The sequence below is a fragment of the Poecile atricapillus genome, chromosome Z, assembly GCF_030490865.1.
Source record: "Poecile atricapillus isolate bPoeAtr1 chromosome Z, bPoeAtr1.hap1, whole genome shotgun sequence".
Taxonomy (NCBI): Eukaryota; Metazoa; Chordata; class Aves; order Passeriformes; family Paridae; genus Poecile; species Poecile atricapillus.
The window spans coordinates 19,066,062-19,079,550 of NC_081289.1; the positions used below are offsets into that span (position 1 = coordinate 19,066,062).

Here is a 13,489-nt window from a genome sequence, read left to right on the forward strand (position 1 = left end):
CGGCTGGTGGCGGGTCCGCCATAGGCCGCGTCTCCATGGCAACCGCGGGGCCCGGGCGGGGCGGCGGAGCTCAGGGCGCATGCGCAGCCCTCCCTTTCCCCCCGCGGTACCTGGGGAACGCGGGGACGCCGGCGGCGCGCGCATGCGCCTCGCGCTCCGTGTGCCGCCGTCCCGCGTGGGCGTCGCGGGGGCCGGGCACTGGGGGCTGGACACGGGAACCGGAAGCGGAAGCGCGGCCGCGCGCGAGTGAAGCCGCTCCTCGCCCCGGCGGGACCGCCCGCGCTGCCTCGTGCCCGGCCCCGCCCCGCGCTGCCCGCGCGCCTTCCCGCGCTGCCCCGAGCCCGGCCCCGCCCCGCCCCGCCCGGCAGCCGGGGAGGGGCTCCCGCCGCCCGCGCCGCCGCCCGCGCTCCCGGCAGCTGCCGCCGGCCCCTCGGCGCCTCGCCCGCCCGCGTTCCCCCGCCCGGCGGCCGCGATGTCCGACAAGGAGTTCATGTGGGCCCTGAAAAACGGAGACTTGGATGAGGTGAAGGACTACGTGGCCAAGGTAGGAGGAGGCGGCGGGGTGGGCGAGGCGGCGCCGCGGGCGGAGGAGGGAGGGAGGGAGGGAGGGAGGGAGGGATGTGCGCGCAGCCCCCGGGATGGGGCCGGGGCGGCGGAGCCGCGGCCTGGGCGAGCACCGCCGCTCGCTGAGCTCCGTGCGGAGCTGAGGGCCCCCGCCCCCTCCTCGGGGCCTCTCGCTCCCTCGGCTTCCTCCTTCCCTCCTGCCCCCGGCCGCCCCTCGAGCCTAACCCTGGAGTTATTCCGTGTCACTATGTGAAACTTAATGGACTGACAGCCAAGATCCCGCTCCTGCCTCGCTGATCTTGTGTGGATTTGTGGCTTCGGTCTGGTTATCCTTCCACTCTGTGCCTCAGGGCTCGTCCTTAATAGGATGATGCTAAGCTACCGGGTGTGCTGAGGCTTACTCCATTAACCTTCTGGGAAGTGTGGTGATACCTGGTCAGGGCGAGTGCTGCGGGCACGGCAGACACCTGTGTGATGGCTGAACACTCCTCAGGTACAGGGAAGGATTTGAAAGCTGCATTCTGTCCTCATTCGCCTTCTGTCATCACTGAGGTTTTGTGGGAAAAGTACATAAGGGCAACATTCTGCTTCAGTGAATCCTTACTGTTGAGGAATATTGTCTGGGAACTGTTACATCAGAGCAGAGGTGTACATCTAATTTACCTGTAATTATTTAGATCTCCGAACAAGTTAATGATTGTCTTTGAGAGCTTGACACATGCTGACACAACTTGCCATAATGATTTAAGTTCGTTCCACTCCAGTTGTCAACTTTCAAACTTGTAGCGCTCCTGGCAAAAAGAAAAGTGTGCAAGTACTTCCAGCTGCTTAAGTGCAAAGTCCAACAGCTTAGCCTGAATAGTCTTCTCTTGACTGTTCCAGCTAAGCTTCTGGACTTTGCATCAAAGTGGCTGTGCACTCACATGCTCTGCCTATAAAGTTCTAGAGGAAATAACTGGGAATAATGTAATTATCCCACTTCGGCTGTTTGCTAAAGGTCGTGTACCTGTGTCTGTGTAATAAAGTTGAGTAATATATTGGTATGTCTAATATCTTCTCAGATTTAGGGACTTGCAGAGTGTGTCAGCAGCATATTTGGATTTTCTCTACAGCTTTTAAAGGATTTCCATGTCTAGAAAATTCACTGCACACTAGTAATTAATGGTTCCTTGTGTATGTTTAGCTGAGGCAAAAGCTTTAAAGCTTTGGCAGTAACTGTCTTGGTTCAGTTTATGTCTACAAGTTCACCACAGTACTAATTAGAAAGGTTTTTTTTTGTATTCCCATTCTTCCCGAGTGGCACTGCAACTCATGTAGCAAATGGATTTATGTGATCACTCTCTATCTACTTCAGTGCTGTGTCTGATACTTGGTTCCATCTGCTACTGAAAGAGGCTTGAGCCAGCCTGGATGCTGCTGTAGTAAAGAGCTGAAGGCTATCATCTAACTGCACTAATGAGGCAGAAATCCTTAAAAGAGAGATCCTCACTGGGGTTAGGTGATTAGTGTAAAAGGTGCCTGCAATCCTTAAGCACTCTTACATTGTAGAACTGCTTCTAATGTAGAAATTTAATAAACTCTGGGTGTTTTCTGTTGATTTGTGACCTAATCTTATTCACACTTTTCTCCCACTTGCAAGTATACATTGTGACTTCAGCTGTTCAACAACCTACAAGAAGTCAAATGCTTTCAGTCCTTTTTGTTTCCTTGACAGACTGTGGGCTAGTAAACTCTTAGGCTGGGTTCCTGTAGAAAAAAAAAGCTTATATAAGCAAGTTTTGACTGATCCTTATCCTTCCTAGTGGTCTGTAAATAATTTTTGTCTTTTTTTTTGTAAGTTTTGCAGAGGTGCAGGTAGGTGTGTTTGGGAAGGTAAACGAAGCAGAGGGGGTGCCTTCAGGGAAGAAAAGAGTACAAGAATGAGTTTATGTTTTACTGTACAACAGGAAATATACGTTGAGGAGGGGCAAAAGAACTCCCATAAATCATCTGCATGTAGGAGAAGCCTCAGCTGGAACTTCACATTCTCAGTTCTGAGATTAATGAAATATGTGAAGGCAAATCATGTTTTGGTAGTTAGAGTTCTCAGGAAAGTATCTGTTCTGTGCTGTATGTTCTTTCTGGCTTTCTTCCTTATCAGTTATACGGCTTCTGCTCCCTGCTGCTTTCCTGCCCTAAGTATGATTTAATGCTCAGGAATTTTACTTACATAAACTTTGCAGTGGCAGAAATTTCCTCTCCCTGTAATGGGGGAGGCAGTCATATATCTTACAGTCTGCATCTTCATAAAATTCTTCCTTGTCTGTCTTCCTGAAACTTTTGTTTCCCAACTTCTCATTTGTTTTGTTTCTTGTTCCAGTCTTATTTCCTCATTATTTGTTTGGAAACAATACAGCCTTTAACTATAATCTTGCAGTTTTGCCCTAATTACCACATGAAGGATTTGACCTCTGATTTTGTTTCATAGCTGAATGGCAGTGCTTGAAATGCTAACTAGGTGACCCTGGATAATTTAAAAATAATAATAAATGGATGTTATCAGTGGGACTGTAGGAGTTGAACTCTCTTATTTCTTCACTTGTGTGTAATAAGCTGTAGAGGTTGTGTCTTTGGAATCACAAGTATCTCTTTTTTTCTTTTTTTTATTTGTTTTATCTGAGGTTTGGCTAGTAAGTACCAAAAAGAAAGAGAATGTTTTAGCCCCTTCAGCAGTTCCTGGACAAAGAAAGGATACAGAAACATAATCAAGGGTCTCCATTTGAGTTACGTGTTCTTCTCCATAGGGATCTTGCATTCTCCTGAAGGTACTTTCTTCAGGAAAAAACTCTTCATAGAAGGAGTAGTTCTGAGGGGTGGCAATGAAACAGGCAGTGCTAAGTGATACTGCTTTGTTGCGTAGCAAAAGAGATCTCAACGTTGCCAGTCTGCATTTGGAAGATACTGGTGGCTTCTATTTCATGAAAATAAGAAAGATTATTTTTATAGTTTGAATAGTCTTTAAGACTTCTTTCTGGTTTTTTAAGAGACATCATATTAGCATCTACATTTCTCAACTTGCAACACTGTCAACTTTTTCTTTATAGTAAATGTAAGTTTCTCATGAAATACTGTATCTAGTGTTATGCCAGAAGTACAATGTCAGCTATTTTTATGATAACTAGATTAAAAAGTACTTTTTACTGTTTGCTTTCTTTGATGTTTTCCTTTTTAACATAGCCAGCATATGTTGGCTTCAGAGATGCCTACAGGAATCCAAGGGATTGAAGGAATTCTGCACTCTTCCCACGTACATCCACTCAAATTTTTCAAATTCCTCAAGAAAGCAGAAACTTCCATGGGAACAGCTGAATCAAATGTGCAGTTTAATGGGTGAGGAGGACCCACGCAGCTGAAAGAAATTTATCTCCCTCAAGGTAGGGAGTGGGTTAAAAAGTACTAGTTAGAAGAAAAGCAAGTTATATTAAGCCTACAGATTTTCTTAACATTATGGTGTTTGCTCTTTTTCCTTTTCTTTAGCCTTCCTCCCCAGTGGAATTAGATAAACTGTGCAGTTGCTTAGAGAGGACTTCTCTATCAGCATGTGCACATAGCATTTCCAGTCAACAGTAGATTTCTGAAGCCAAGTACAATTTTTTTATTCACTAGGCATAAAGTTATTTTGCAAGATAAACTTAGATTTGCAGGACAGGCTTCAATAACTATTTCTTCTGAAGTAGTTTCATCTCCCACAGCTTAACTGAGAATTCCCCACTTTCATGAGCTGCTTTAATCCCTTACATCGTTTCCTAAACCTACCACTGCTTACAGTTAAGTTTGGTAAATCAACTAACCTAATACCATAAGAAGATAGGACAGGCAACCAAACTGGAAGCAGCAGATTTGTACTGCTCAGAGGGCTGGGAGGTTGAGGTGATGGTAGGCTGTGAAATGGAGGTTTCTAAAAAGTTGTCTAGTAGGCATTTCTGGTATGGAGTCCTATTTGTTTTTTAAATAATGAAGCAAACAAAACCAAATTCCTGGAGGACCTCCAATAACTCATGTAGACAACAGTGACCACCTGTGTGTTCTTGACAAAACTGGTGCTGCAGTCTTGCAGTTCTTTAGGATGTAGTGAAGTTTGAATACACATCTTGAGAAATGCATAAAACTTGACTGCTGCTAAACTTACTACAGAGGCTAAAATTAAAAAAAAATGTTTAGAAGTTTTTGAAATAGAAGCAGCAGTCAGGGGTATAGTTAAGTGTTGTGAAAAAGAGAAGAGGCGTATATATCTGCAATAAGAAAGATTAACATGGAGTAATAAATAACTTAAAATTCTTGGGGGTAACCTCTGCTCTTTTCAGTGTCCATTCAAATGACTTCTACACCTTCAGTTACAAACTAAATGAAAATTAGTACTTAAATGGTTGCTATATATGAGTGGATTACTTGATTTACAGATAAAGCACACCATGGATACATGGATACATTGAAATTCCCCTTGTCTCATCATGCTGAAGTGCACATTATTATTGTGGCTGCATTGATACCTGAATTGCCTCTGGTCAGGTAACAGTTTTCGTGCTCTTGAGTGACAGCCTGGGGGCCTGTCTGGATTACAGTGCAGGGCAGCTATACCTCACTAATTTGTCCAGGGGCATATCAGAGCTAGCCCTGACCTGGGAGCTGCTGGACTGAGCTTGTTCCCTGTGGGGCCTTTTGGATATCTCTGTATTGTAACTCCCCGGTGTTATGCCAGCACTTTTACTATGGGTTTGTCTTTATCTGCAGATTCTAGGAGTTCTGTTGTTTTCCACTTGATTACTGTTGAGTCTGCTGAGGTGTGATTGATAAAAATAATTTTTGTTTTACTGCATGGTTCTAATTGAAGTTGATGTTCAATTTACATTTTGCAGATTTGAACATGATGACCTAAATTCTTCTTTTATGGAACAAGATAATTGTTTGCTGCTATAACCTGCTGTTAGCAGGTTCCATATTCATGGTGGAGTTACTCTTAACCAGAATCCCAGGAATGTACTAGAAAAACTTTCAGAAAAACACAGCACAACTGTCATTTCTTAGTAGTGTGTACAATAAAATCAGTGAGGTTGTTGAAAACCACCTTTTCAAGATGGCTAATTAATTTCCTCAGTCTGATCCAAGAGAGTCTGAGGACATGTGGCAAAGAATTATTCAGAGATATTAATTAGTTTGTTCAGCAGTTCTTAAGTAGTTTATAGGAGCAGCATGGAGTAACGAACTTGCCTGCAAACCTGGTATTGCAGGGGAATGTGTGACTCACTGACTGAATGAACATCCCAGGATTCTCAAATCTCTCCTTTCTTCTTTGTGAAGATACAGATAGAACTGATTCTTCAGCCATTTCAATTTGAAATGTAAATAGAGCTCATTCCAGCTGTGATCATTTGAATGATCATGAATCTGGAACTGCTAAATGTAATATTTTCTTTGAGATGTTGATGTCAGGCTATGGTGATTTTGTTCATTGAGTTTGCTTCTCTGCTCTGAAAATCTTGGTGGCTTTAGCATATTGCCTAAGTGATTCATAATTGACCTTTCTATGCTTAAAAAACCCAAGTTAAGTACTTCCTTGCTTGAGTCTGTCTGAGTTGTTCTTACTGTGCTGACTTGTCCTGTGCCTAATGGGTGTTTGCTGCAAAAAGTAGTTACTGAGACCAGATTGTAATAAAACATTTATTTTAATTTTTCCTTTTTTCTTTTTTGCTGATATACGAATGTATTCCATTCCCTAAATTGTAAGCAAATTTTATCTCTGAACTGTATCCTGTTTTGTCCAAGTTTGTGGTATATAGCATATTCATCCCTAAGTATGACAGTCAAAGTTGGGAATAGGTTATGAATAACAAGCAGAGAATTCAGTGGTGTGAGGAAAATACTTACTTCTACTACTGTTCTTTCTCCCATCGCTTATTCTAACTGCAGTTTTCACTCTTGCATCAGTTTTATCTTTAATAAATCCTTGTCTTTCAAGCCTAGCTCAGTTAATTTGACATCAACAAGAACAGACAATCAACAAGACAGGAGATGAGCTAAGCTTTCTAAAACTCCAGGAGAACAGTTCTGCAGTGGTATGGAATAATGTTCCATAAATATAAATAAATAAATAAAATTCCATTTGGAATAATATGTGGAAAGTTGTGTTAGATGTGAAGATCATGCAGTGAATGTTGACTTGGGTATCATGGCATTGGTGACTCATGCAGGCCACATAAGTATGAAATACTGAATTAGTGGATCTTGCAGCAGTGTCAAAATGCATAAATGAGTATTCCTTTGAGTAGTTCTCAATAGAACAAACAACTTCTGTGCTTTGTCTGAAGGACCATAGCCATAGCTGGTAAGATATCAGGACTTGAAGGTCAAATATTCTACTTAATTTCATTAAGAGCATTGTGGACTCAGGGTTCTCATGTCCAAGACTTTTTATGTCTGATCAAAGGTCAGAAGAGAAAATTTAGGAAAGATGCAGAAAACCAGGAGATGTATATGATTGTATTGCTGAAGTCATGGGGATACAGTTCTATGTGAAGCAGCAGTTGAGTTTAGCGTGTTTTTTATGGCTTTATGTTTATGCTTGTTTGAACTTCTGAATATGTGTCCACATAAAAGTTTAAGTTACTTCTTTCTCCCTAATTTTCCCACTTCTGAAGCTGAAGGTTTGTGCTACATTATGCCTGATTTTTTGTCCCCTCCATAGCAAAATGAATGTTGAATTTCCCAATACAATTCTGTAGAAAGAAGCAGTTGTCCTTTCCATAGACAGATCTATTGCTAGGACAAAAGCATGAGTTGGAATTAATAAGTGCCAATAACTGACCAGTTGGTTATACAACAGTTGTTTTTCTTACAAATTGCAGTTTCAGCAGTTTTGAACAATTAGATGTTTTTCTGCTTTAGCTCATTATGAGGAGGGGTAGGTACAAATCTGCACAGTTAATATTAAAGTGAATTTAAAACCTTTATTGAATGCTGGGTAGCAGATTAACTTATCTTTATAGTATATTGGTGTTAGATCCTATGTTGATTGTGACCGGTGATGGCAAATTCTACAATTACAGGCCTCAGATGGGAAGGATACTTTAAATTAAATGGTTAAGGAGCTGCTATCTGTAGTGCTGCTATTTTGACTTGGAATGCAGTCAGTACTAGTAAGTCCTATTGAACAAGCTATAATGTCCTAGTTCTCTATTTGATTGGAATGTACTTGAGTGTGTTGTGTGGGGTTTTTTGTTGTGGTTTTTCATTTGTTGTTTTGGTTTTTTTATCTTTTTAATAAAGACTAGGGTAGCAAATAATCTGTTTTCCCAAAAGCAAATGAAATCCTGATGAGGACAAGGAGGAAGGGAAAGAAAAATACGGTCCTGAAAACTCATAATGCACATGAATATGGCTTTGAAGTAGTTTGGGGGACTTGGGATTTGGTGCTTTTAGCACTTTGCCCATTTTTACAGTCTTAGTATTTCTTGCGCAGTGTAATTCTGTAGCTCAGTTCAGATACATTGGCTGCCAAGGGCACTGTATTTCTTCAAAGAAATAATTCTTGTGTCTTTCCTGCTGCACTAGGAGTTAGAAAATGGTCTGAAGTTTGCCTTTGCTTGCAGACATTGCTGCCTTCCTCAGTGGTTACGGGGTGGAAGGGAAATGGCGAAATCCTTTTCTCGGCCTTCAGCTATGCTTTGGAAATCAAAGAGAGTAATTGCTTGCAGTGGCTAATAAGCTGAGCAGACCAAAACATCACTAGATTGGTGTTCTAGAGGCTGCCCTGTCACACTTCCAGCCAAAGTTCAGAGAGTGTTCCGAGTCAGTTTATACAACAGAATTGTACACTCAGAGTTCCTGATGAGCTAAGATCAAGTTGTAATAATTATTGCTGAATGACTCCGGTCATTTATGAACTTGCTTTTTAACACACTTGTGACCTATAAATTAGTGATTAGCTTCAAGCAGGAAAGATGAGCTGTTAGGCCATTTGAGACAATACAGAGAGAGCTGTCCATAGAACAGCTACCATCAGCATCTCTCATTTAAACTGATTTGTTAATGACACTATGAAAGCAAATACCATAGGTAATAAATGTTTTAAACGTATTTTTCTGTTTGTTCAAAAATACTCCAGTGCTTGATTCAGGTAATGCAGTTGAAAGTAGAAAATTTCAAGTCCTTAAATAAGGAAGAGGTCGGGAGAGTTCCTGTGAGGTGAGATCTGCATTTCTCTATATGCCCTGTGTTAAAAAAACCCAAACAAACTGACAGCAAAAACCACAGAATCCTTTCACTCAAGTGAGGTGTTTTTGAGAATCTTTATTTCTTGGATTGCTGACTCCTCAATAATTTCAGTAATGCTGTTAACTCTTTCTTGACTAAAGTCATGGATATTTAGCATGGTTTAAAAAACTTGAATTTGGCTTGTGACAAAAACAGTAGTTGTCTGATATTTAAATTTATCTTGGGCATAATGACTATAAATATAATTACTTTCAAAATAGGGTCCTCTAATTAAAGTGTAACATGAAATACAGTCTTTAGTTCCATTCCTGTAACGTGTTAGTAGACTGTATTTACTAAAGCATTTTCAACAGTAATTCCTGGAAATCTGGAGAAAATAGCTTAACTTTTGTAGGTGGATTATTTCAAACTTAAAAGTGCAATACCATATTGGTAAGTTTTAATGAAAGTATTGCAGTGAAGATGAATACTCCAAGTGTGTATAATTAGTTTAGGGAACCATTCTGTAGATGTTTATCCATATGTTTTTAAGAATATAGTGCTTAGGAAGCGGCAGTTTTTATAGACGTAAAAATAGCTTTTCTGATCTAGTTTTTTTGCTTCCGTGTTTTGTTTTTGCATAATTCCAATCACCAACTGTTTCATCATGTCAACAAAACTCTGCATTAAGTCACAAAACTTCTAGAACTTACTAATTCTGCTTTTGACATTTCATATATTTTTATGCATTGCTGAATGAAGAAAATGTAAATATAATGTTCACATGAAAATAATGCCTGTTAATCTTATAAGAAAACCTATTTAGAAGCTAAGCTTCATTGCTTTGAATTTCACAGAACACTTGATTTTGCCTTGGACATATCTTTAGTTCAGTTTCTGGAGAAGTAATTCCTGTTTATAGTGCTAAGCCCCAATTAAAACACTTAAATTCTGGGGTTTTTTAACCATACCAATAATCTTTGGGAGATACATTCACCTTCCTCTTTATTCTCTCATACCTACCTGATACAGTACAACCTGAGGTTTGAGAATTCACATTTATTACTGTTGTGGGGGTATTTTAATTATTGTGTCTTTAGATCATGCAGAGAATTCAAAACATCAAGCTGGCATCTATTGAAACTGAAACCCAGAAGCTGGTGCTGTGTGTTTGTCTCAGAGGAAAACATCCACTTCCTGTTCATTCCTTGGACAAATATGTACTGAGCAGTTTAATACAGAACTTGATGTGGGCTTCTTCCAGAAACTGAAAGTGTTTTAATTGGGAGTTAACAAAATACACAATGCCTGGTAATGTCTGGAATCCTTTGTTCTATTGCTTAACTTTTGGAGCAGTTTCTGACATGTTAAGCTTGAGAAAAAAAATTCCTTTTTGCAGAAACAGGTGGTGTTTTGTAGATTTTTCTGTATTCATATTGTCATCTGTTGTCAGTTTGCTGATGGTCTAGTACTGAATTACTGAGGCAAAATTATTGCTCTGATTCCTGTTTTATGTATGGTTGATGGCTTCTGTTTAGCAATCATCTGGCACCCATGTGAGCTGGAATATCTTCTGGTTAGTATCTTAGTAATATTTTAGGAATATCTTCTGCTACCCTTAGAGTGGGTATAATCCAAATTACATCATCCAAAATGCAGTGGGAAAACGCGAAGTCTGGCCCGATCACTTCTGGAATAAAAAAATTCAACCCTTTCAGGCCAGCTCAGTGTTGCCTATGAAAATGGACACTGCACTATGTTCAATAGATGCAGTGCTTAACACATCTCTTTAGATAGGTTTATGTCAACTTAAGGTATAAAGTCATTAGATTGATCTACAGTTCTTCAGAATTAATGGTTAAAGGCTTTTATTGATGTTTGTGCGCCCTGTATCAGGGCTGACAGGTGAGTCCTGATCCTGTAGCTGAAGCATTTTAACTTTAATTCTGAATTCTAGCAATCTTTCTAAGCAGAGACAGCTTGGAAAGTGTCTTACCATTGGCTGTTTCAGTTGATGATCCAGAATGTTTCATGCACTAACATTCATCAGGTAAAGAGGTAATCTGAACAGAGAGTAATGATCCCTTGGTCTGCAACACTTCGCTCTGTCAGAACTGGTTGCTGCCATTACTCTGAGCTGTTGCCTGAGAAACAAGCTTATAAATGGAAATTCATAGGAGCTGAGAGGAACTGCACAACTGAGCCCTTCATTCCTGTTTCATCACTTGCTAGTGCAAGTAGTGAGCGGGTTACATTATTTCTCACTCAAGTCTTGCACAGACCAAGGATTTTGGGGAGGGGAGAACAGCTCTTTTCAATAACACATGTGTTTGGCACATCTTTGAAGCTGGGATTGTAGCAGGACCTTCTAGAAGCTATAGCTGGGAAACAGTTGGTTCATTACTGTTCTACAGAACAACTCATGTATCAGGTTTGTTTGTCTCCCAAAATGCTGATACAACTGAAGCACAGATGGCTCAGTAGTTCAGTTTATTTAGCAGTTGTTTCTGGAATTGTATTCGTTTGACTGAGACAAAGGACTTCAGATTGCATTTGATTATGGTGGATAAGCTTGTTTACCACCAACAAAACCTGAAAAGTATGCTTGTTAAGCACCTTTTTGTTGGCTTAAGCCAGAATAAGTGTAGCAGTGCTTTAAAAGCTTTTCAGAGTACTTTAGATACCATATGAAGACAGGCAAAATTCATCATCAGGTTCATAATTCATTTTCTTAACTTTTATAGACCAAGGATTGGTGTTATTATTAGCAATTAAGGCTTCTCCTAAAGTAGAGAATTGCAAAGTAGATACCCATTTTTTTTTACATGGACATCTACATCTGTCTGCTCTGGTTGTAGAAATTGCTGCAAAATGAGAGAGCTGGAGAGACATGCACTATCCTCAGAACTGAAACTCCTTTTTGATAAACTGATGAGGGTCTTCTATGGGGAATGTTGTGCTGAATTTTTTTGAGTAGCCTTTTTTTTCATATTTTTAAAAGCAGATTCTCTGTTGGCTATTGCAGGCTAAACTAATAGCAAATACTAGAAGTGAATCCAGAAAAAAAATGAAAATTTGATATTCATGTTTGCAGCCTCTTTAACAGGGGTTTAACTTTCTGTGTTCAAGTTCCCTTCTCGACATCTGTTAACTTGGATTTGGTTTTTGATTGCTATTTCTACAGGATTTCTTGTGGATGTTTTTTCTATTTCTGTTTGTTTCTGTAAGATGTGGTAAGAAGTGGTAAGGGGGAGGTGTAAAATCAGCTTGTCCCATATATTTCCCAAAGCATACAGGGTAGAAGGAAGACATCTGGGAGAAAATTCCTTTTTGCTTCAAGTTATAAAATTTAGAGGACAGGGAATAAAACACCCAGAAGAGTTGAAAAGATGTTATTGAATACCTCTGAGGGTAAACACGGAAATAATCGTTAGGAAGGCTTAGCTAATTCAGTCACTCTCTGCTGTTAAACAAAAACCAACAAACTTCCAGGTTGTCTGAAATTCTCCAAGTGGACAGTGGTTATCCCACAATAAATTTAGGTCATTTGCTTCAGGTCACTTGTCTGCAGACAGCTGTAGTCCACTCAGGCTATGGTTGGAAAGCTCCTGGAATGGGTGGAATATGCTGAACCACTGAGCAGCAACAGCAGTTGTCTCTGTACAGGCTGAATGAGGCTGGGTTACACAGATTTTTTTAGGTTGACTGAAAGTAAGTAATTTTTGAAAATACAGGGGATTCACATGAAAATTTGGATCTGGCACAAAATTTTTGCAGTTGCCATTGGAAACTGCCTGCTTGAGTTGATAACCTTGGCTCTGGCAGGATCTTATCACAGGTTTTTAACTGAAGAAATCAGCTTCAAAGTCATAAGTAATTCACAGCTTACAACATTAATCTTTTTACTTCCCTTTCTGCTCTTTGGGCTTAACCCACACTTGAGTTACTAGTTATTTTACCAGGTTCCACTCTTGCTCTTGGTTTGAATATCAGTGACTATTTGTGAAACATGGTCATTTTTCTTATGAATCAGAAGATAGAGGCAAGAAAACTTGAGACTCAATAAACATGCTGAGCAGAAATGATAAAATACTATTGCTTCTTCTTAGACGTCCTGCACTGTTTTAGTAGTTTTTTCAGTAAAACAGGCTGAGTGGAAAAATGAAATTTCTCTTTTCCGTCTTCTCTGCCCAGTTCTTATGATGCCTCAGTGATAGCAGACCCATGTCAAGTGTTTTTATCCATTTATAGGGAAAAAGAAGTATAGAAGCTTAAGTGATACCTTGCACTGACTTGTTCTGAGCTGGTCATTTGAATTGTTCTTGCTCTTAGTTAAAACAAATGGGAATGTGAAAACAGCACACTGGACTAGCGTTATGATAAAATACACAAAAGCTGACAAAAATTATTTCCTTGTCTAAAGTACTGGACTGGTGGTTCAGTTACCTTCAGATTTGTATTAAGGAGAATAATGTGAGAGTCTGTCTGCTGGATCAATGTACAGCTGTTCCAGTTCCTGTCATAGATGCAAATATTTAAGCTCTCTACCCAGCAGAAACTGCTTCAGGCTGGTGCTCATTTCAGTTACCATAATGAAATATTTAAAGGAAATTTTATAACCAGCTTGGAAGAAGAAATTAATTTATTTTCTCTGCTAGTCAAAGGTGTTTAGAGTAGTGCTAATTTTACACTTGAA

At 40.1% G+C, this 13,489-nt stretch overlaps 1 protein-coding gene across 1 annotated transcript in view; it reads left to right on the forward strand.

Moving 5' to 3' along the window:
• The first annotated feature begins 352 nt into the window (after positions 1-352).
• The window catches only part of LOC131573247 (myotrophin), a 31,077-nt gene continuing 17,940 nt past the window's right edge, over positions 353-13,489 (forward strand). Inside the window, exon 1 of the mRNA XM_058827009.1 lies at positions 353-544. Within this exon, the coding sequence (XP_058682992.1) occupies positions 473-544 (72 nt within the window). The 5' untranslated portion in view covers positions 353-472. The remainder of the gene's footprint in view (positions 545-13,489) is intronic.